Raw genomic sequence first — 24,123 nt, 5'->3', positions numbered from 1 at the left:
GATACAATAAACAGCACATAGATTTTTTCAATTTGATAAGTTTTGATATACATATATACCAATGAAACTCTCGCCATCATCAAGATAATGAAAATAGCCTGGCCAACATGGCTCAGTGGTTGAGTGTTGACCTATGAACCAGGAGGTTGCAGTTCGATTCCCAGTCAGGGCACATGTCCAGGTTGCAAACTCGATCCCCAGTGTGGGGCGTGCAGGAGGCAGCAGATCAGTGATTCTCTCTCATCATTGATGTTTCTATTTCTCTCTCCCTCTCCCTTCCTCTCTGAAATCAATAAAAATATATTTTTTAAAAAAGATAATGAACCTACACATCATCCCCCAAAGTTTTCTCATATCCCTTTCTAACCCTACTCCTCCCCTGCTGCTACGCCTCTGGTGCCCCCTATCCCATGCCCAGGCAACAACTGTCACTATAGAGTACTTTGAATTTCCTAAAATTTTACAGAAATGGAAGCATAAGTAGTCTTGGTGTCTGTCCTCTTTCACTCAGCATAATTATGTTGAGAGTCATGCATGTTGTTGAATGTAACCAAAGCTCATTCCCTTTTGTTGAGTAGTATTCCATCGTATGGATGTACTACATGTTGCTTATCTAGTTCTGATGGATATTTGTGTGGTTTCCTAGATTTTGAGATGCAGTAATCTAAAATGTTTCTATAAGAAGAGAAATTATTAATATCCTAGAGATAATTGCTAATTCTAATAAGGCAGTTCATTTCTGCAATGATTATACTTTTACAAGGATCCTCAAAATGTAAACATACCTTAAAATAACAAAAAACTTGTCTTCATTTCTCTATTAGAAACACAGAGAGCCGAAACCGGTTTGGCTCAGTGGATAGAGCCTCGGCCTGCGGATTGAAAGGTCCCAGGTTCGATTCCGGTCAAGGGCATGTACCTGGGTTGCGAGCATATCCCCAGTAGGAGATGTGCAGGAGGCAGCTGATCGATGTTTCTCTCTCATCGATGTTTCTAACTCTCTATCTCTCTCCCTTCCTCTCTGTAAAAAATCAATAAAAAATATATTTTTTAAAAAAAGAAACACAGAGAAAATAATTCTAAAAAGAATCATGTTGAGCCTCAATTTATGGATCCCCTTTCTGATAAATTTCCCAAGTGTTCTTTCCATAGTAGAAGTTTGGGACCCAGGGAACAAGGAAAGGAAGAGAAAGATGAGTGGGTGTGCAAAAGTACTGAGAAGTGATCTGTATCTTTTTGAGAAAGAATGAACTTCTAGAAAATAGAAATGGCTAAGGTGTACAAATGGTAGGATTTTTTATGGGTCAAACAACAAGCATTTATTGACTATTTCGTGAGTTTCTATATTGTATTAAATATTGTGAGTGATTCAAATTAGTATAGGACACAATCCTTTTCCTCTTTTTGTATTTGTAGATAGAGTGATAAGACTAAAACACCAGGAACTTCAGCAATTGTTTCTAAAGTTTGGATTGCTGACTTTATGTGTAATAGTTGTTGAGCACGGAAGCTAGGGAAGGATACACTGATGTAGAATTGGAAGCCCAGAGTTGTAATCTCGAGTGATGGTGGGTGAGTCTTTTGGCCTCTCTGAGTTTTCGGTTTCCTCGCCTATAAAATGGCTGTCATAATTTCTGCTCTGCCTGCTTTACAGGACTGTTGTGAGAATAAAACAAGCAAGGCATATATCCAAATGTGAACGTTCCAGAAAAACTTTAGGGCAGTATCAAATTTTAGGGATTCTTTATTAGAGAGAAAGTTATCAAGGGAAACAAAAGTAATTGGAGAAAGTGTAATGGAAAAGTGGAGACATGAGGTTGATGTTGAAGGATCAGGACAAAATAGATCAAAAAGATGCAAGCAAGGGATGTAAGTTGACCCTTGAACAACCTGGGGTTTAGGGGTGCTGATCCCTTTCTTCCGCACACAATGGAAAGTCTGTGTTTAACTTTTGACTCTCCAAACATAACTAATAGCGTACTGCTGACCCCTTACATCAACTCCGTGAGGTATTTAGTTTGTCCCCATTTAACAGATCAATAAACAGGTTCAGAGAGATTAAATAAGCTACAGACATCGAACTAGCAAGCGACTAAGCTGGAATATGGATTCATGACTAGACAAAACCATTACTCTCTTTTTTTAATAATATATTTTTTATTGATTTCAGAGAGGAAGGGAGAGGGATAGAGAGATAGAAACATCAATGATGAAAGAGAATCATTGATCAGCTGCCTCCTGCATGCCTCCTACTGGGGATGGAGCCAAAACCCAGGCATGTGACCAGACCAGGAATCGAACTATGACCTTCTGGTTCATAGGTGGACACTCAACCACTGAGCAACACTAGCCAGGCCAAACCCCTTACTCTTAAGCATTGTGTTATATGGATGGATAGAAAACAAACAAAAGTCTGATTCATATATGGCTCCGTGAAAAGACTAAATCAGCTAGGACCAGGGGACCCATTACAGATACAGGAAATAAAAACTCAACAGGTTAGAGGAGGCCACCTTTGGAGTATACTTGTATTTTTAACTCATTTTCAAAAATCAAAGACATTTTAACATTATTCTCACAATTATTCTAAGAAGAAATTGGACAAGTAGATGGTGGCTCAGAGTCATGCACCTAGTAACAGCAAGGCTGTTGCTGGAAAAGAAATCTTAAAAGATTAGCAGGTTAGTGATCTCTTGGTTGGGCTGTAGTGATAGCCTGGCCAGATGTGGCCAGTGCAGAGAGGAGAGTGAAGCCAATATCATCAGGACGCTTTCCTTCCTTCCACTCACCTCCCCTGACCCGTATACTGGTCCCTGTAAGGACACCTTGGTTGAAAGTTATATTGCCGAAGGGACACCACTCGTCTGACACACACCTGGCATGCCTGATGCCTGCTCAAAGTGTAGATAAAGTTCACCCTTTCTTCCAAAGTGTTGTTTTTCTACATGAATCTGAAGGCAAAGCCTGTAAAATTAAATATCGAAAACCTTAGTTTATAAGGCTATCTGAGCGTATTTTTTAATATTCTAGATATACTGTTACGAACAAAAAGTACATTCATTTATTTAGTCTTGTGAACTCTTAATTTGTGTTTTAATTTATGGAAGAATTTTGAACTGTAATACAGCCACAGTAAGAACCTCAAATTTTTATTTTCTTGAAGCCCCTTTTGTTCCTAATTTGTGATTCTTAGAAAAGGGAACCAAAAACATTTTTTGCTAATCTAATTTCCCAGTGATTACTGATAGTTTATAATACATTATGGCTGGGTGTTTGTTTGTTTTTTCTTCTTCCTTTCTAGGCTAAAATTGAGAAGGAGAGATATTTCCTCTTTGGGAGGCTGTGTGGACTCTCCCTGTACCATTTAAATGTTGCGGATATTCCTTTCCCACTGGCTCTGTTTAAGAAACTTCTGGACCAAAAGCCATCACTGGAAGATTTAAAAGAACTCAGTCCCCTTTTGGGAAAGTAAGTAAATGTTTTTCCAGGACTTTATCTAGTAAGTCCTAGTTGTCTCGGCATAAATGATGTTCCACACAGAGACACAGACACACAAAAGGCCTTCAGTTTCAATAAATGTATGCTCTTTAGATGAATTTGAATTTTAGCATGAGTTATAGTCAAGTAAACCTTCAAAAATGGAAAAAGCCAAATGTTTCTCTAATTATTGACCAGTACAATAAACAATGCCTGATTGTCTTCTGTTTATCCGGATGGAAACAGTTGCTTTAGACAGTACACAGTATTCTTAATGCGAATCATACCTACTATATTTATTTTGAATGAATTGTATTTAATCATATCTACTTTATTTAAATAAATCAGCATGTTATCAACTTTATTTTTAAGGGTTGAAAAATGCTTGTTCTAAGTTAAAAGGTAAACTATATCCTTTGACGAAAATACTGCCAGTATATATTAGACAGAGGATTAGTACAGTATCTCTGATGTATAAATATGCAGAGATGGGCAAAAGTAGGTTAAATTACCAGCCATCATTATCTTAAAGATAAATCATAAGTAAGGATACAAAATAATAACAGTAAGACAATAATTAATAAACTCCATATTTCATGTACTCACAACTGTAAACTTACTTTTGCCAACCCCAGTACTGTACATGTGTCATCACACATATGTATATATATGGTTAATCAAAAAATGAAAATATGCTCAACCTTACTAGTAAAGGAGGAAATACAATTGAAATGTCATTTTTTGCTTTATAGATTGACAACTATCAAAAGGTTTTTCATAAAATACAGAGTTGACAGCCAGATTGGGGAAAAGGATTTTCCCTTCATGTACTGTTAGTGGAAGAACACACTGGCTAGATTTATACTCTATGTATGCCCTGTATTGTCAATGTAGAGGAGGGGTTGGGAAACGCCTGGCATTATTTTCTGGAGAATCCTTTATTGTGGAAGGCTGTCCTGGGTATTGTAGGATGTTGAGCTGCATATGGGCTTACTTAACCCACTAGATGTCAATAGCAACCCTCCTCTAATTGCTTTTTTGTTTTGTTTTGTAACCCTCCTCTAATTATGACAACCAAAGATGTCTCCCAATTTTTCCAAATATCCACTGGGGGTGGGGGGGCAAAATCACCCTGGTTGAGAATCACTGGTCTAGAGGAAGGGACTTTTTATTGTAATTTCTACCAAGACACAGCAGTGTCTGTGTTAGCAGTGGTTCAAGCAATCAAAACTAAATAGAGGTTAACTCTAGAAAGAGAGAGTGGGATGGTGCAGGAGGGGAAATTTACATGGCATTTTATACATTTCTGTAGTGCCCCCAATTATTCCATTGAACATTTATTAATTTTGAAATGTTTTAAGACCAATAAATAAAAATTTTAAACCAAAATTTTCATTAGGAATTTGCAAGAAGTTCTAAGTTATGAGGCTGATGACATTGGAGAAGCACTTTGCATATATTTTTCTGTGAGTACTGTCAACCCATGGTTATTGGCACCAATTCAGTGCCAACAGGAATTTCTGATTTGGTGTGCAATGAAGGAAACTGTTCAGGGCAAAATCAGCTCAATTGATACAGCACAGCTGTGAAAACAGCATGGCTTTGAGGCAGCCCTGGGGCCAGGCCCCTCTCTGCTAGACAGCTCTGCTCTGCTCTCCTCTCCTCCTCACTCCTGTGCTCTGCTCTGGTCTGCTCCTTGTGGGTCTGCTGTGGGCTGGGCTACTCTGCTTTGCTCCACTCTGGTCGGCTCCATCTGAGCAGACTGCTTTTGTCTGTGCTGGTCTGCTGCGCTCCGCCCCAGTGAGACCTCTTTGGTGTTCAGCTCGGTCTGGGAAACATAGTCCTGTCCTCAGTGGAAATGGAAAGTGCACTCCCCCAGTCAGAGAGGAGCTGGCTTATATAGACAGAAGTCCCCAACCCTGGTCCCTGATTGATCTATCCTCATGCAAATGAGGACTCCATATGCTTACAGTTTGCTTGGTCCTTAAGGCATTGCCTTGATTGGTCCATGAAGATGTTGATGGGGATATAGTTGTGCAGCTCCTATTGGATGGAGAAAGCCTCAGTCCTATTGGATAAAATAGGATTCCAGGAACTCCTTTAGAAGGGCTGACTCAGATGGCAGAAACACAGTGTAAGCAGGTAGTTCAGTGCAAGGTTCTCCCTTAAGTGCAGTTTGCATGACAGGTCCCTGTGTAGAAACAGCTCTAAGCTGTTGTTTTTTAATTTAGCCCCAAGGAGCCCTTCTTAGTAGGCATCTTCTTTCTCAACGTTCACAGTACTAGTGAACAACAAATTATGTTTTAGCTTTAGTCATTTTAAAAAATAATCCTATCTATTAAAGAGCGAATATGCTAATTGACCCTCATGCCATCGTAAAGACAGCAATGCCCACAGCCAATACGGAGGGAATATGCTAATTGACTGCCCCACCCTCAAATGTGGCGATGCTCACAGCCAATAAGGAGGGACTATGCTAATTGACTGTCACACCCTCAAAGATGGTGTTGCCCACAACGAATAAGGAGGGAATATGCTGATTGACTATCACACCCTCAAAGATGGTGTTGCCCACAGCCAATAAGGAGGGAATATGCTAATTGACAAACACGCCCTCAATAATGGAGGCACCCACAGCCACTAAATGGCGGCACCCAGTCCCCTCAGCCCCCCTGGGGCGCCTACCTCCAGAGTTCCCTCATCCCCTCAGCCCCCCAGCCACTCAGGGCCGCCCGAGGCTCAGGTAACCACAGCCGGCTCAGGCTTGCGCTTTCGGCACTGGCAGCACCAGAAGTGTGATGTGGGCATCGTCTTCCCCTCGATTGCCGGGTCGCCTTGCCCCCCTTTGGGCTCCCGGACTGTGAGAGGGGGCAGGCCGGGCTGAGGAAACCCCCTTCAGTGCATGAATTTTCATGCACCGGGCCTCTAGTTTTATTATATCTCAAATCTGGGATGCCTTTTTTGAATGGTACTTTACTTCTGTACTGTAAGACTTTCTCTCTACCTGCTCCTCATTTTTTACCTTATGTCTGTGTACTCACAAATAAAGTGCAAATACAAGTGATTATTCAATCTATGTAAATAACTAAATGGATCAATGTATGCTTAAAAGCAATCTACAACATATACTAGGGTAGGTTTTAAAATGTTTTATGTATTCAAAAGGCTGAACTGCATAAATAATTATTTACCTCCAAGTTATTTAAATTTTGTTAGGGAAGAACACAGAATGTCCAAAAAAATGTATACACACTTTGAATAATTATTCATTCCAATGGGGTAAATCTGAAAAGAAAGAAACATCAATTGAGCTATCAGCTGTTAAAGTGTGTATGCATTTTTTGGATATCCTGTAAATTGGCAATAATGGTAATATGGTTGATTATTAAGACTTTCTTTCATGTTTGCTACCTGAATATATTACAGCTACGATGGGACCAACATAATGTTGATTTAATTACAAATGGGATCTCTATACTTGTGGACCAAACCAACAAGTAAGTTTTGAGACCTAAAATATATGCATTGAATACACATAAAATGTTTATGTCACTTTACTTTATAAATGTATTTTAGCTTCTCAGATGATCATTTTAGTTCCTCATCTTTTAGAAAGATAAAATAGTTATAGGGTAAGAGAAGAGGAGAAAGGAGTCAGAATTAAATATTTCCTTTGTAGCTGTTTTCACTAGTTATTCATTTAACAATTATTTTGAGCCCCTACTATGTACTAGACCCTATTCTAGGTGCTGGAGATATAGCAGTGAAAAAGACAGACATAATATAGAGCTTAAATTCCAGTAGGACCAAAAGGCAATACAAGAATAAATTACTATGTAATAGAATGTCACATAAATACTCTGAAGAAAATTAAATACAATGAAGAGACTAGAGTTACAGGTTGGAGGTGTGCTGGAGAGGCAGCTGGTACCAGCTTGTGAGAGCTGATTGGTTGTTAAATTTTCAAAAATGTTCACAGTTTATTATTAAAGTGTTTGTAGCCTGAAATCAGCCATAGTGGGAATATTTACACCACAGAAATTGGCGAATGCTACCAATGAGCATTTCCTTTTTCTCTTTCCCTTCGGATAACTGATTTTTAAACATTTACCAGCATGCCACTGGTTACCGGGGAGGGCAGAGAGGGACTGATATAGATAGGATAGTCCAGGAAGGATGCTAGAGGGGAGGGAGACTATTATGATTCTGGTGGAAATACCTCCAGTAGCAACCCTGCCGTCAGGAAATTCTTCACGTAGTGGAGAGGACAGGCTGCATAAATAATTTTCACACAATGACATGTCAGTGTGGAGGGAAAGAGGGACAGAGGACCAGCCCTGAGAAAGACATACATATTGATGAGTGATAAAAGTTGCTAGGAAAGGGGAGAGCACTGCATGCTATGGCCTAACTACAAGGGAGACAGGAAGGCCAGAGACTCAAATGGAAGTGGGAAGAGGCTGGAGAGTAGGGTAGCGGTCAGATCATGGAGGGCTTTTTGATCCTGCTGTGGAGGTTGTGCTCGGCCTTTGAGAAGCCTGTGAAAGTTTTTAAGCAGGAGAATGGAGTGTTTTAGTGTTTTTAAGATATGATCCTGTCTGTAGCTAGGAAACTGGGAATAAAACAAAGCCTTATTCCTTCTGCTCTATGCTCCAAGGTTTCTTCTTCTAGCTCAGTAGTTGGCAAACGGCGGCTCGCGAGCCACATGCGGCTCTTTGGTTCCTTGAGTGTGGCTCTTCCACAAAATTCTGACTTCTGCACATGGGCCACCAAGTTTCAATGGCACAGTTCATGTGCGCCCGCACGTGGTATTTTGTGGAAGAGCCACACTCAAGGGGCCAAAGAGCCGCATGTGGCTCGTGAGCCGCAGTTTGCCGACCACTGTGCAGCTGATCAGATGTTTTTATATCTTAGAGTAGTACTGGGTTGTGTGCTCAGCAGAAGGAATTTACTTGTCTTTCTTAATAGAAATGGTAAAAAGGGCAAAATCAAGAATATTTTGGGCACTGATAAAGTGTGTTATTGGGCTTTTTTTATTTTTCCGTTTCCTTCCAGGACCGACTATGTTTCTCAGTGTGTTGATTACATTTTCAACACTTCTGTAAAGGCAGTTTATGAGGCATTTCAGAGAGGATTTTATGACGTCTGTGACAAAGAGATACTTAGACTTTTCCATCCTGAAGAACTAAGGACAGCAATAACTGGAAATACTGATTATGACTGGGAACAATTTGAAAAGGTAGGTACGAACTAATGCCCCCAATTCTTCTGAACTGTTTATATGTTCCCCACTAAGACCCATTTCCTCCTTCTTTTTCTCAAGAATTCAGTATATGAGCCAGAATACCATGAATCACATCCTACTATACGGATGTTTTGGAAAGCTTTCCACAGATTAACTTTGGATGAAAAGAGGCAATTCCTCTGTAAGTATTACAGTAATAGAAGGATCTATAAGTATATATCTTTTAAAAAGATAAATATCTTGCCAAAACCGGTTTGGCTCAGTGGATAGAGCGTCGGCCTGCGGACTGAAGGGTCCCAGGTTCGATTCTGGTCAAGGGCATGTACCTGGGTTGCGGGCACATCCCCAGTGGGAGATGTGCAGGAGGCGGCTGATCGATGTTTCTCTCTCATCGATGTTTCTAACTCTCTATCTCTCTCCCTTCCTCTCTGTGAAAAATCAATAAAATATATTTAAAAAAAAAAAGAAACTAAACAACAACAAAAAAAAGAGATAAATATCTTATTTGTGGTGGATCAAGTGTGTTAATGGCAACACAAGGGTTATAACCCAAGTTACCTTCTGGACCAATGGTTTTTCTCTTACATAAGCCTGTTCCCCATAAAAAATTGTAATAAAGATATCACTGTTTTACTACCTTCTCTGCACTGACTCTAATCCCAACTCCAATTTTAGTTTGCATCCACTTTCCTCATTCCAGTTGGCTCCAAATCAAGCCTTTTTATCTTACCTTCAGTTAATCATTATGTCCTATGGATTTAGGACAATGTAAACTGCCTCTAATATTATTTTAGAAATAATAATAGTAGCAATGACCACTGATGATAATAACAGCATTTATTGTGTGCTTACTCTATGCCAGCCATTGTACTGATCACCTTGTAGCTATTAACACCCTTTGTCCCAATAGCAACCTTATGAGGTAGGCACTTATTTTCTCCATCTGAGGAAAAAGCGGTTGGAGCATTTAGTAGCTTCCTATGTTCAGATACCAGGTGAGTGTCAGAACCAGAATTTGAACACAGCAGGCTGATCCAAAGCCCAGGCTATTGACCACTAAGCTCTGTGTCCTTGGGCTATACAAACTTTTCCTAGAGGGAACCCTAAAGTTTCCCTACAGCACACAATGACATTCTCTCACCTCCTTATCCCATTTTTCAGCTCCTCTTTCTTCTTGCTATTTTTGTTACTACTGAGGATGCTGGAGGGCAAATACAACTTCTCCACAAACCCAGCCTACTTTTCCACAAACCCAAACTACCTTTCCAGTATGCTCTCTTAATGGGAAACATGTACTTCAGCCCAGTGGTTCCATCATCTGTACATTCATGTCTGTACATTGAGTGAGTTCATGTATATCTTCCTATTTCAGGCATTTTTCCTTAGGATTCCTCCACACCACACTCAACTAGCCAGATGTGACCTCTGTGAAGTCTCCTAGTTACCCCAGCCTGGCCCTTCTCTCCCTGCCCTCAGTATTAGGGCTTTCATCAGGCTCTTCACCACATACTTCTTGGTTGTGCTAAAATAAACCTCCTGTACCTTGCTATTATCTTTTCATGTGCTGTTGGCCCTTGAACGACCTGGGGGTTAGGGGCACTGATCCCAGGCCACACACACAATGGAAAGTCTCTGTATAAATTTTGACTCCCTCCAAACTTAACTACTAATAGCCTACTGTTGACAAGAAGCCTTACTGATAACATAAACAATCTACTAACACATATTTTCTATATTTTATATATACATATACATACATATATTATACTGTATTCTTACAATAAAGTAAGCTAGAGACAAGAAAATGTTATTAAGAAAATCATCTTTCCCTGGCCAGTTTGGCTCAGTGGCTAGAGCGTTGGCCTGTGGACTGAAGGGTCCCAGGTTCGATTCTGGCCAAGGGCATGTACCTTGGTTGCGGGCACATTCCCAGTCGGGGGTGTGCAGGAGGCAGCTGATGGATGTTTCTCTCTCATCAATGTTTCTAACTCTCTACCCTTCCTCTCTGTAAAAAATCAATAAAATATATTTTTAAAATAAATAAATTAAATAAAATTTAAAAAAAGAAAATCATCAGGAAAATCCATTTACAGTATTTTTTGAAAAATATCTTCATGTAAGTAGACCCACATAGTTCAAACCCACGCTGTTCAAAGGTCAACTATATGTAATTTCCCCCCAACTAGACCATGAACTTACTGAGGACAAAGACCAAATGTCATGATTTTTCTATGCTCCACATAGTCCCAGGTAGTTCCCTCCACACAAGAGTATTTAATAAATATTTACCGAATTAAGTGATTAATTTCTTCCTTTTCATTTTAAATTTTGTTTTTTCTAAGGAATATCTTTTATAAAATATATTTTTATTGATTTCAGAGAGGAAGGGAGAGAAACATCAATGATGAGAGAGAATTATCAATCGGCTGCCTCCTGCACTCCCCACACTGGGGATCAAATCCGCAACCCAGGCATGTGTCTAAACAGGAATTGAACCATGACATCCTGGTTCGTAGGTCAATGCTCAACCACTGAGCCATGCTGGCCGGGCACTAAGGTATATCTTAACCAAAGATTCCTTTCCAGTTTTTCTTACAGGAAATGATAGGCAGACTGCAAGAGGATTACAAGAAATGAGAATCAGATTTCGCTGTCCTGAAACGTTGAGTGAAAGAGATAACCCAAGAGCACTCGTGTGTCATAGTATTCTGGACCTCCCTGAATATTCTACAATGGAAAGACTGGAGGAAGCACTTCAAGTAGCCATCAGAAGCAACCGTGGATTTGTCTCGCCCACAGTCACACAGAGATAATGACCTCAGGGAGTCTCAGCGAGGCCTCAGGTTCCCAGGTTCTCTCACTCTTGGATTCAGATGTTCTTCTTTAGTTCTAATTAGTACAAAGGGTTGATGATTTTAGTTAGAATTAATAAATAAATGTTGAGATTAGCAAAAAGTGATGAATCAAGATAATATTTTTAATCAATGAACATTTCCTGATCCCTAAACTTGTTATCTAATATTTGCCTTTTAGTGACTTACTTCCTGAACAATAATTACCATTTAAATATAAGGTGAATAGTAAAAGCTAAGAGCTCTCATAATAATAGTAACAGTTGATGAGTGTAATTTGTCCCATAATAATAGTAGCAAAAGAAAATAAATATAGGGCGCAACATTTATTATCAAAAAATAGATTAAATTAAACAATAAATTAAAAATAGTACTCCTAATTTTTATTTTGAGTGTTCAGATAGTTCCTGGATTTTTCAGTAATCTCGTTACTGCATTTTAAACTTGTAGGTAGGATCCCTTGGCTGCGAAGCTTTGCTTTCCCTCTATGCGTGAGCTTAAATTATTGGAGCCGTCGTTCTTCATTGCTTCCAGCATAACTTGTTGAAGTGACAGAAACATATTATCCAGTATTTCGGGAGAAATATTATCAAAGGCTAATATGGTCCCTCTTCTGCTAAGAGGAATATATCTAAGTTTTTCAAGTTTTTCTCCATAATCTTTGCATTTATGTCCTCAGTTTTGTTTTTTCAAAGAATCAACATTAGCATAAGATTCTCCTTGACAATTATTTTCGGAAGCACATTTCCAAATTCTTGATATGGTCATTCTGTTGCACTTAAATTGTTATGCAGCTAACATAATTGCACCTTTCTGCAACTCTTCCTTTTTCTTTTGATGCATCAAGAACTGGACAATCGCAGCTTGATCTTTGCTTGAAAACTCTATTTTTTTCATCTTACTTTTACAATGGGTTGATATTCAACTGAAATAAAACAATTGATTTCGATCAGTGGATGAAATTAGAAAAATAGCTATAATTCGTAATAATTAGATTAACCTAAAAATTGAAAGATGTGTCAAAACAAATGACAGATGTCATGAAACATTGATTTTGATTGAAGGCTTCGCAATTTTGCGCTACAACATAACTTACAGCTGCATTCGCCAATAATTCCCATTTAAATATTCACTTGCTATTATTATTATGGGACAGAGGGAGTATTTATATACATTTTTCTTTTATAGTCAGATTTTATTTTACAGGAATGAGTGTGACATTTAAACGGAACAGCCTTGTTGGGCCATTTCATATATAAATTAAGAGGTACTTCCTCAATGAAGAGGACTTGTTGTTGTACAATTGTAGGAGTTGGAATTGTTTACATTGCTTATTCTTGCAAAAACCATTGTCACAATGAACTAAAACTGCTGAAATTGTTTAGAAGAAACCTGCCTTTGTTAATACATGTGTGTACTTTAATAAAGTTGGAAAAGTTTGTTTAATGTCTAAAAAAAAAAAAAAAAAAGCTAAGAGCTGTTTTTTAAAATATTGTGCATCTAATAAACACTGCCTGCAAATATGAAAGTTTGAAAACATAAAAATATAAACTAATGATCTTCAGTTTGACACTTGTAGATGTGTATTTTATACTAGAGGCCCAGTGCGCGAAATTGTGTGTGGGTAGGGTCCCTAGGCCTAGCCTGCAATCAGGGCCATCTTCCACCTACTGGCCAGTCCCCAGGCCCGCCCTGCCGCCACCCACCCTGGTTCCCTGTGGTTCCCCATTCGCCATCCTGCGATCAGAGCCTGCGAGCACGGGGGCTGGGAGGTGGGGAGGACAGGGACTGAGAGGTGGTCAATGCACCTCATGCAACTGGTCAAGCGGTTGTTCGGGTCATTAAGCCGTTGTGGTTGCTGGGCTTTTATTATATAGGATTATTAAATGTCTCCATAGTTTTTATTTTAGCCAACTGCTGAAAAATTTATTTGAAAAATCTAAATGTTAAGGGATTCATTCATTCATTCATTAAAGAATTACTTATGTTCAATACCATGTTCCAAGAATCATTCCAAATGGACAAGAGAACGGAGAACCTATTCAAACAAATAGTTGATGAGAGTTTCCCAAACCTATCTATGAAAAGAGCCAAATCCTCAAAGCCAAGAAGCAAACCGAACACCTACTTACCTCAATCCAAAGAGGCCTTCTCCAAGGCACATATTATTAAAACTTAATACACATATTATCAAAAATTAATGACAAAGAATTCTCAAGGCAGCCAAGGAAAAGAAAGTAACTTATAATGGAAAGCCCATTAGGTTATCATCAGACTTCTCAGCAGGAACTCCACAAGCCAGAAGAGAGTGGAACCAAATATTCAAACGATGAAAAAGAAATTACCAGCCAAGAATAATATATTCTTCCCTAGCTGGTGTGGCTCAGCTGGTTGGGCATCATGCCATGCACCAAATGGTTATTGGTTTGATTCCCAGTCAAGGGCACATGCTGGGTTGAAGGCTCAATTCCTGGTAGAGGGCATAGAGGAGGCTGCTGATCAATGTTGGGCTCTCACATCAATGTTTCTCTCCTTCCCCCTTTCCCTTCTTCTCCCTCGAAAATTAATTAAAAATACACATATTTTTAAAAAGACTAATATAACTAAAGACATTTCCAGACATACAGAAATTGAGAAAATTTATCACCAGAAGACCTCCATTGCAGGAAATGCTCAAGGGTGTCATGCTACCTGAAACAAAGAACAAAAGGTTACAATACTATGAATAAAATCACAAAAAAACTTACAGAATAAACGGGTAATTTGTGACAACAAAAACATAAAAGGGGTGGGGGTACAGAATGAATTTGCAAAGAAGGATAGAGGTCAGATGTACTCAAAAGAAAAAGAACTACTGTATATAATGAAACTTTCTTTTTCATAAACCTAATGGTAAACACACACACACACACACACACACACACACACACACACAACATCCAAATTGAGACAAATATCTTAAACAGAAGAGAAAACAGAGGGAAGAATTATGGAATATCACCAAACTAAAACGACAGAAGCATAAAGGAAAGGAACTGATGGAGGCACAGAGCTACCAGGAAGCAAAAGACTGAATGGCTAAAGGAAATCCTCACACATCAGTAATTACCCTAATATAAATGGAGTGAATTCACCATAAAAGAAGCACAGAGTAGCAGATTGGCTCAAAAAACAAAACTCAACCATATGCTGCCTTCAGGAGACACATCAAAGCTGCAAACACAAAGTTAGACTCAAAGTGAAAGGGTGGAAAATGATTTCTCCAAGAAAATAACATCCACAGAAAACTAGGTATACTATAATTATATCTGACAAAACAGATTTCAAGATAACAGGTAATAAGAGACAAAGATGGACATTTTATAATAAAGGTGACACTAGATCAAGAACACATAGCACTTCTTAATATATATGCACCCAATCAAGGAGCAAAAATATATAAAGCAACTACTAACAGAACTAAAGGAGAAACATTAAAAAAAAAAAAATAGAACCACAGCTGGAGACCCTTAGTACTCTACTGACAGCTCTAGATAGATCATCCAAACAGAAAATCAAAGAAATATCATGCTTAAATGACACATTAGACCAAATGGACATAATTGACATTTACAGAGCCTTTTGTCCCAGAACATCAGATTATAGATTTTCCTCCAGTGCACATGGAACATTCCAAGGATAGGCCATCTGTGTGTCACGATACTCATCTCAACAAATTCAAGATTGAAATTATAGCGAGCATATTCTCCGACCATAATGCATGGAATTAGAAATCAACAGCAAAAAAGAAGTAAACAAACCCACAACTATGAGAATAAACAAGATACTTCCAGGGCGCGTGTGCGCTGCGCGGCCGGCAGGGAGGCGAGGGGGCAGGGTGTTCCTGTGTGGCCTCTCTGCCTCTTTGCGCTACCGGGACACTGCACAGGCCACCAGCACCATGAAGATTTGGACGTCGGAGCACGTCTTTGACCATCCATGGGAAACTGTTACAATAGCCGCAATGCAGAAATATCCAACCCTATGAACCCAAGCGTGGTTGGAGTCGATGTATTGGACAGACATGTAGATCCTTCTGGAAAGTTGCACAGCCATAGACTGCTCAGCACAGAGTGGGGCCTGCCTTCCATTGTGAGATCTCTGATTGGTGGGGCAAGAACCAAAACATATGTGCAAGAACATTCTGTAGTTGACCCTGTAGAGAAAACAATGGAACTTAAATCCACTAATATTTCTTTCATTTACAAATATGGTTTTAGTAGATGAGAGACTTAGATATAAACCACATCCGCAGGGCCCAGAAAGAACTGTTTTGACTCGAGAGGCCATCATCACTGTGAAAGGAGTGAGCCTCAGTAGTTACCTGGAAGGGCTGATGGCGAGCATGGCATCCTCAAATGCTCGTAAAGGCTGGGAAGCAGTGGAATGGGCGAAACATAAATTAAATGCTGAGATCGAAGAATTGACGGCTTCAGCAAGAGGAAGCATGAGGACGCCAATGGCGGCAGCAGCATTTGTAGGGAAATGATGAAAGTTGGTATACAACACCCAGTCCCCCAGGTCTCTACTGGCTGGCATTATATTTATTGTTATTTAAAAAATACATTAAAAAATTATATTTTAGGTAGAATTTTTTTTTAGTAAGCCGAAGAAAGGGTATGTAACTTGATCAAAACAAGGAGGTACGGTGTTTCTAAATAACGGAGCATCTGAAATTACTAGTGTTGTTTGAAATGACTCTGGTTTTGAAGATTCCATAGTTATGTGAGAATTTAACAATTTTTGAAAGGTACTTGGAAATTGGTGTTAGCATATTGTCTCCTTCAGGTTGAATTTTAAAGATTTTCATGCACTGGAACTCTACCTGGCTTTGGACCAACCCCAGGACAAAGCAGAGCCACCTCCAAATAGACACAATTGCTCTGCTGTAGAAAACTTCAATAGGGAACTCACTTTCAAAGGAGAAATTGTATAGTTTTAAAAGATATAAATTTATATAAAGTAACTTGCTCTGCTTGCTATAAACCACCATTAAAAACCACAGTGTTTTAATTTGGTACGTAAATGAAATTTTTTGGAGTTAAAATTATCACTCAAGTAATATATAACTTCATCTTTACTCTATGAAAGAGTACTGTATTGATTTGCCGAAGTTTTGTAACTTAGTGAAGATATTACCTTCCATGGATTTGTACTTTATGACCTATATGCTGTATTGTGGGCCGGTTATGTTAACTGAAAAAATAAAGTCATTACGGAAATTTTTCAGCACTCTAAACTTAAACAGAAGAGCAGCTGTTCACATCTTTTAGCATTTCACATTTGTCGAACTTATAAATTGCCATGTGTCAGAATCATGGTTCTGAAGCAGGAATTTTAGGGGAACATAGGCAAGCTTAGGGATTTTTTTAGAATTGGGGTCCATGGAAAAACACAGTGTTACAGACTGGGAGAAGGTACATTTCCATAGCACAAGGAAGCCAGGTGCAGTTACATCTCCATAAGACAAGGGAGCAGCAACAGGTATATTTCCATAAGACAAGGGAACTGGAGGTAGCCAAGAAAGGTCTCTATTTACGAAATAAATGTAAAAGAAAGCCCAGAGGAATGGAAGGACTATGAGGGAGGAGGACCTCAGGAATCACTAGAGCAGTGATGGCGAACCTATGACACATGTGTCAGAGGTGACACGCAAACTCATTTTTTTGGTTGATTTTTCTTTGTTAAATGGCATTTAAATATATAAAATAAATATCAAAAATATGTCTTTGTTTTACTATGGTTAAAAATACCAAAAAATTTCTCTATGTGACACGGCACCAGAGTTAAGTTAGGGTTTTTCAAAATGCTGACACGCCGAGCTCAAAAGGTTCGCCATCACTGCACTATAGTAACCAATTTGCAGGGGAATATTGACCAATCGAGGGGTATCAGGACACAAGAACTGCAGCCTTTACAAACCTTGGAAACAGGCACTCAGTGGACCTTTCCCCCTCTCTACTTGGGAGTCCGTTCTGTGGGACTCTTTCCCTCTCCCCACATGGGAGTCTGTACTTGTTCTTCAACAAATCTCCACCTTTGCTATACCACATTTGTCCGTGGATTCATTCTTCGATTCCGGCGGAAAAAGGATCCGGGTTCCAGTCCAAAAATCCATATCAGTTCTGTAATTGCTAAAACATGATCTGCCAGGTTATTTGAATATAATTACTTTTTGAAGTAATTGTGACCACAGAACATCTTTTTTACATGAGGAGCTGTACATCATTTGAAATTGCCCAAATGATGTCTTGATCTGGGGTACAAATCCCAGGTACCTAATGTTTTTAATAATATGGTGCCTGAAGGGGTGGGGTAGGAAGTGGGGGAAAGGCATTGGCCTAAAATAACCACTACATGAATTGCTTTGTGACTTTTATAGGGAATCCTCATTTGGAGAGCCAAAGGGCCATTGCACTCAGAAAAACAATCCAGTAGATGTATTTTGTTTCATATTTTGTAGCAGTTATTTACCAACCATTAAAAAATATCTTTGATACTTGCACACACACAAAAAAAGAAACTACTAAAAAATTGACTGAGTCAAAGAAGAAATAAAAGGTGAGATCAAAAAGATATATAGAGACAAACAAGAATATGATATATCAAAACTACTGAGATGCAACAAAAGTAATAATAAGAGGGAAGTTTACATCATTACAGGCCAATCTCAATAATGAGAGAAATCCCAAGAAAACAACCTAACATTACATCTTAAAGAACTAGAAAAAGCAAAAGCAACTCAAAATCAGCAGAAGAAATGAAATAATAAAAATTAGAGCTGAATAAAATAAAATAGAAAACAAAAAGACTATACAAAAAATTAATGCAACAAAGAGCTGGCCCTAGCTGGTTTGGCTCGGTGGCTAGAGCGTTGGCCTTTGGACCAAAGGGTCCCGGGTTCGGATCCGGTCAAGGGCATGTCCTTTGATGCAGGCTCCTCCCTGACCCAGGCCCTGGCAGGGGTTCATGCAGGAGGCAACCAATCAATGTGTTTCTTTAACATGGATGTTTCTCTCTGCCTTTTCCTCTCTCTTCCACTCTCTCTAAAAATCAATGGGAAAATATCCTCAGGTGAGGATTAACAAAAACAACAACAACAAAGAGCTGGTTCTTTGAAAAGATTATTAAAACTGACAAACCCCTGGTAAGACTCACTAAGGAAAAAAGAGGAAAGACTCATATAAACTAAATCAGAAATGAAAGAGAAGTTACCACAGACATCCAGATATACAAAGGATCATACTGAAAGAAGTTTTTAGGGGAAAAAAAAAAAAAAAAAAAGGCAGCCGAAACCAGTTTGGCTCAGTGGATAGAGCGTCGGCCTGCGGACTGAAAGGTCCCAGGTTCAATTCTGGTCAAGGGCATGTACCTGGGTTGCGGGCACATCCCCAGTGGGGGGTGTGCAGGAGGCGGCTGATCGATGTTTCTCTCCCATCGATGTTTCTAACTCTCTATCCCTCTCCCTTCCTCTCTGTAAAAAATCAATAAAATATATTTTTTTTTAAAAAAAAAGGCAGGTGTAAGGAATTTTAGGAGTTAGGGGGTCCACGGGGAAGAACTGCAGGGCTTCAAAGCTGGGAGCCACCAGAAGGCATACCTTCACAGAGTAAGGGGACTCAGGAGCTGCCAAAAGCAACACATTTACAGAATAAAGGGAGAGGAAGCCACTCATTCAGAGAAGGAAGAGGAAGGCCAAAGGGAGTAGAAAAACAAAAGAGAGAAGAAGAGGGGAATCCCACAGGGGGTTTGAGCTCTGAAGCTGCTACAGTGTCCAATCAGACGGCATATCAGGACACAAAGAACTGCAGCCTTTATAAACCTTAGAAAAGAGGGACTTAGTGGGTCTCTTCCCCTCCCCACGTGAGAGTCTGTCCTTGTTTCCCAATAAATTTCCACCTTTTCCTATACCACCTTCGAAGTGCATTCTTTGAATCCACTTGGACAAGAATCCAAGAAATCACCTTTGCATCCTTCCCAGAGGAACATCACGCATTCCAATTTAATTTCCGCGTTTCAGTATTAGAATACTAGGAAAGACTATATGCCACAAAATTCAACAACCTAGAAGAAATGCATAGGTTCCTAGAAATATATAACCTTCCTAGACTGAATCATGAAGATTTGGAAAATCTAACACACCTATCAACAGTGAGGAAATAGAAACAACCATCAAAAATCTCCCAAATAGTAAAAATCCAAGAGGAGACGGCTTCACTAGTAAATTCTACCAAACATTTGTGGACGAAAAGGGGCCGCATGCTGACCTGACAAGCTCAGGAGAGGCCTGCCTGGCAGTTTTGCAGACTCGGAGACCTAAAGTAACCACAAAGGATGGTCTGAAATTAAACCTTAACTAAAAGCAGTTATGGCGGGCAGTTACGTCCTAAGCCGATATCTTCACTGATAAGGTCAATCTTTACCGTAACTGAGCCTATCTGTCTTTTTGCATCTATGATAACATGTCCTTGGGATGTCTGGGTAACTTGTGACTTCCCTTTTTATGGAGCCCCTGGGGTACAACCAGGTGTGCTGAGCCCAGGACAGATGCAGCAGATTCTTTCATTTATCATGTTAATTGTTCCTGCACCCACCTAAGTATGTGTCCATCATTTTACTTTTTATCCTCTCACAGAGGTTTCCCCACTTCGCTTAATCCCACCTCCTTAATCTATCACCAATGAATTTCATGTATAAATAGGATGTAACCCTGCCATTCTCCGGAGCACTATCTCAATTCGTTGAGGTTCTGCTTCCCGGCATATGTCGACAGTTTGGCTCAAATAAACTCACAAAAATTCTTTACAGGTTTCAATGGTTTTTTTACGTTAACACATTCAAAGCTTCATATCTATCTTTCTCGAACTCTTCCCCAAAACTGAAGATCAGGCAAAACTTCTTAACACTTTTTATGAGGTCATCACAATCCTGATACCAAAACCTGGCAAGGGTAACACGATAAAAGATAGCTATAGACCAACATCTCTGATGAATACAAATGCAAAAATTCTAAATGAAATACTAGCAAATCGAATACAACAATACATTTAAAAAAATAATACATCATCCCCGCCAGTGTGTCTCAGTGGTTGAGCGTTAACCCAGGAATCAAAGAGGTCACTGGTTTGATTCCCAGTCAGGGTACATCCCTGGTTTGGGAACTCAATCCCCAGTAGGGGGCCGCCAGGAGGCAGCCAATCGATGAAATTTCTTTCTCATCAATGTTTCTCTCTCTCTATCCCTTCCTCTCTCTCTAAAAATCAATTTTAAAAATATTTCTTCTAATTAATTTCCTTTCAATGTGCACGAATTCGTAAACCAGGCCTCTAATATACAAATAATTTTCAGCAAAGGAGCCAAAGAGAAAAGAAAGCCTCTTCACTAATTGGCGCTGGGAAAATTTCAAAACCACATGCAAAAGAATGAAGCTAGAAAACAGTGTGTCCCCATATACAAAAATTAATTCAAAATGGATCAAAGATCTAAATATAAGACCTGAAACATTAAATCACATAGAAGAAAACATAGGTACTAAACTTATGGGCCGTGGTCATAGAGAACATTTTGAGTTTGACCCCAAAGGCAAGGGAAGTGAAGGCAAAAAATAAATAAATGGGACTATATCAAACTAAAAAGCTCCCGCATAGCAAAAGAAACTGACAGCAAAACAAAAAGGCAACCACTCTAATGGGAGATGATATTTGTCTACAACAGCTCTGAGAAGGCGTTAAATATCCAAAATATATAAAGAACTCATATAACTCCACACCAAACAAACAAGCAATCCAATCAAAAGGTAGGCAGAGGACCTGAACAGACACCTCTTCCAAGAAGACATACAACTTCACTAGCTATTAAGGAAACGCAAATCAAAATTACAATGGGATATCACCTTACACCTGTTAGAATGGCTGTTATAAAAAAAGACAAGAAAACAAGTGCGGGAGAGGTTGTGCAGAGAAAGGCACCCTCATTCACTGCTAGTGGGAATGTAAACTAGTACAACCACTATGAAAAACAGTATGGCGGTTCCTCAAAAAATTAAGAGTAGAGTTACCATGAGTCCCAGCAATCCTACTTCTGGATACCTACCAAAAAAACTTGAGGACAATTATTTTTCAGAGACATATGCACCCCTATGTTCACTGCAGCATTATTCATGATGGCCAAGACATGGAGACCATCAGAGTATTTTTTAACCTTCTCTCCTTTCATACAACACTAGACCATCAGAGTATTTTTTAAAGCCTTTTTTTTAATGTTTTTTTTATTGACAGAGAGAGAGAGGAAGGGAGAGGAATAGAGAGAAAGAAACATAGATGAGAGAGAAACAGCATCACCTCCTGCACACCCCTCACTGAGGATGGAACCTGAAACTCAGGCATGTGCTCTGACGGAGAATCGAACTGGTGACCTCTTGTCTCATGGGTCAACACTCAATCACTGAGCCACTGGCCATGCCAAAGTGTTTTTGGATAGAGGACTGGATAAAGATGTGGTACATATATACCATGGAATACTACTCAGTCATAAGAAGTGATGAAATGCTGCCATTTGTGACAACATGGATGGCCCTTGAGGCTATTATGTTAAGTGAAATAAGTCAGAAAAAAAGCCAATAACCATATGATTTCACTCATATGTGGTATATAAAACTGAAACTCATAGACACAGACAACAGTATGGTGGTTACCAGAGGGAAGGGAGTGGAGCAGTGAGTAAAGGGTAAAGGGGGTCAAATATATGGTGACAAAGATGAACTAATTTTGGGTAGTGGAAACATGCAATATCCAGATTATGTATCATATAAATGTGTAGCTGAAATCTATATGATCCTATTAACCAATGTCACCCCAATAAATTTATTTTAAAAATTAGAATAAATGCAGATATTATCATTTTGGTTAAATGCTGAGCCCAACCAGGAACTCTCATCTAATTATAGTTGGGGAAATGGGAAGAACCTGAAATGTGTCTCAATATCACAGCTATAGAATGAATTAAAGAACAGATATAAGTATGGTTGGAAATGGCCAATGAATTATCCCAAACCATACACAGAGCCTTGCATTGGTGGTAGTTTGGGAAAGAAAAGCTTATGGGGAAAGAAAAAGAAAAAAGAAAAGGCATACTGATTGGAAAATAAGGAGTAAAACTATCTTATTTAGAGACTATCTGGTTATCTATGTGCAAGATTCTAAGGGATTTATAAAACAACTAGAACTACTAAGTAAAAATAAAAAGGTATTAGTATTCAAGGTCAAAATATAAAAATTAATATTATATCTATATACACTCATACATTGAAATTTTAAAAAGTATCATTTGTAATATCAACAAAAGATAAATACCTAAGGATAAATTTTTTAACAAAATATGTTCAACTATATCCTGAAGACTAGAAAATATAGCTGAAAGAAATTAATGATGCTTTAAATTAATGGAGAAATATACACATGGACAGAAGAATCAATATTATCAGCATATCAATCCTTCCTAAATTGATCTCAGTTAGTGTAATCTCAAAATTCCTGCAGTCTTTTTTATAGAGATTGATAAACTTATCCTAAAATATGTACAAAAATGCAAAGGACCTAGGATAGTCAAATGACAGTGAAGAAGGACAATAGTGAAGCACTTGAATGATTTTGAGACTTACTCAGAATCTACAGGAATCAAGGCAGTACAGTACTGGAGTAAAAATAGATCAATAGAACACAATAAAAAGTTCGTAAATAAATCTAAACATATAAGTATGATCAGAATTCTGACAAAAATACTACGGCAATTCAATGAGGAAAGGCAAGCTGGAACAATTGGAAATCTATAAGGAGAAAAAATACTAAACCACTACCTTACCTCACACCATAAAGAATAATTAATTTGAAATGACAAACACCTAAAACTATAAAACTTCTAGAAGATAATATTTAAGAAAATCTTTGTAACCTTGGGTTAAGCAAAGATTTAGGTAGGACAAAAAAAAAAAAAAAGGCATGAACTATGTAAAAGGAAAAAAACACACACATTGCATCCAAATTAAAAACTTTAGCTCTTCAACACACTGTTAATAAAATTGAAAGGCCAGCCACAGGCTGGCAGAAGACATTTCAAAACATCAAATAAAAGACTTGATATATATATAACATAAAGAACGTATATCAAAAGCTTTTAGTTAATAAGCAATTGAATTAATAACTGGACAAAATATGTGAATAGACACTTCAAAGAAGAGATTAGCACTAATAAACATACGAAAAGATGCTCAATATCATTAATCATTAGGGAAGTGTAAATTAAAAGTTCAGTAAGATACACTATAGACCATTTTTAAAATTTAAAAAGACTGACACTGCCGAATGTTGGTGAAGATACAGAACGACTGGTACTCCCATAAATTGCGGGAGGAAATGCAAAATGGTATAGCACTTGGAAAAGCTTTGGCAGTTTTTTATAATGATATCTATGTACTTACCACACATCAGGACAATTCTATTTTTAGGTGGTTCC

At 38.6% G+C, this 24,123-nt stretch overlaps 1 protein-coding gene and 1 pseudogene across 2 annotated transcripts in view; both read left to right on the top strand.

The window, feature by feature from the left end:
- LOC132216449 (E3 ISG15--protein ligase HERC5-like) overlaps window positions 1–11,812 on the top strand; it is a 54,861-nt gene extending 43,049 nt beyond the window's left edge. Inside the window, exons 18-23 of one of the 2 annotated variants that reach the window (XM_059665652.1) lie at window positions 3,302–3,468; window positions 4,877–4,943; window positions 6,904–6,974; window positions 8,533–8,716; window positions 8,801–8,903; window positions 11,309–11,812. In XM_059665652.1, the coding sequence (XP_059521635.1) occupies window positions 3,302–3,468; window positions 4,877–4,943; window positions 6,904–6,974; window positions 8,533–8,716; window positions 8,801–8,903; window positions 11,309–11,535 (819 nt within the window). In that variant the 3' untranslated portion in view covers window positions 11,536–11,812. The remainder of the gene's footprint in view (window positions 1–3,301; window positions 3,469–4,876; window positions 4,944–6,903; window positions 6,975–8,532; window positions 8,717–8,800; window positions 8,904–11,308) is intronic. The other variant, XM_059665661.1, reaches the window with a different exon arrangement.
- Window positions 11,813–13,998: 2,186 nt separating this feature from the next.
- Window positions 13,999–16,933, top strand: LOC132216480 (PRELI domain containing protein 3B-like; annotated as a pseudogene).
- The last annotated feature ends 7,190 nt before the right edge of the window (window positions 16,934–24,123 follow it).

The sequence above is a fragment of the Myotis daubentonii genome, chromosome 1 (assembly GCF_963259705.1).
Source record: "Myotis daubentonii chromosome 1, mMyoDau2.1, whole genome shotgun sequence".
Taxonomy (NCBI): domain Eukaryota; kingdom Metazoa; phylum Chordata; class Mammalia; order Chiroptera; family Vespertilionidae; genus Myotis; species Myotis daubentonii.
This window is presented reverse-complemented; position numbering and strand designations above follow the sequence as displayed.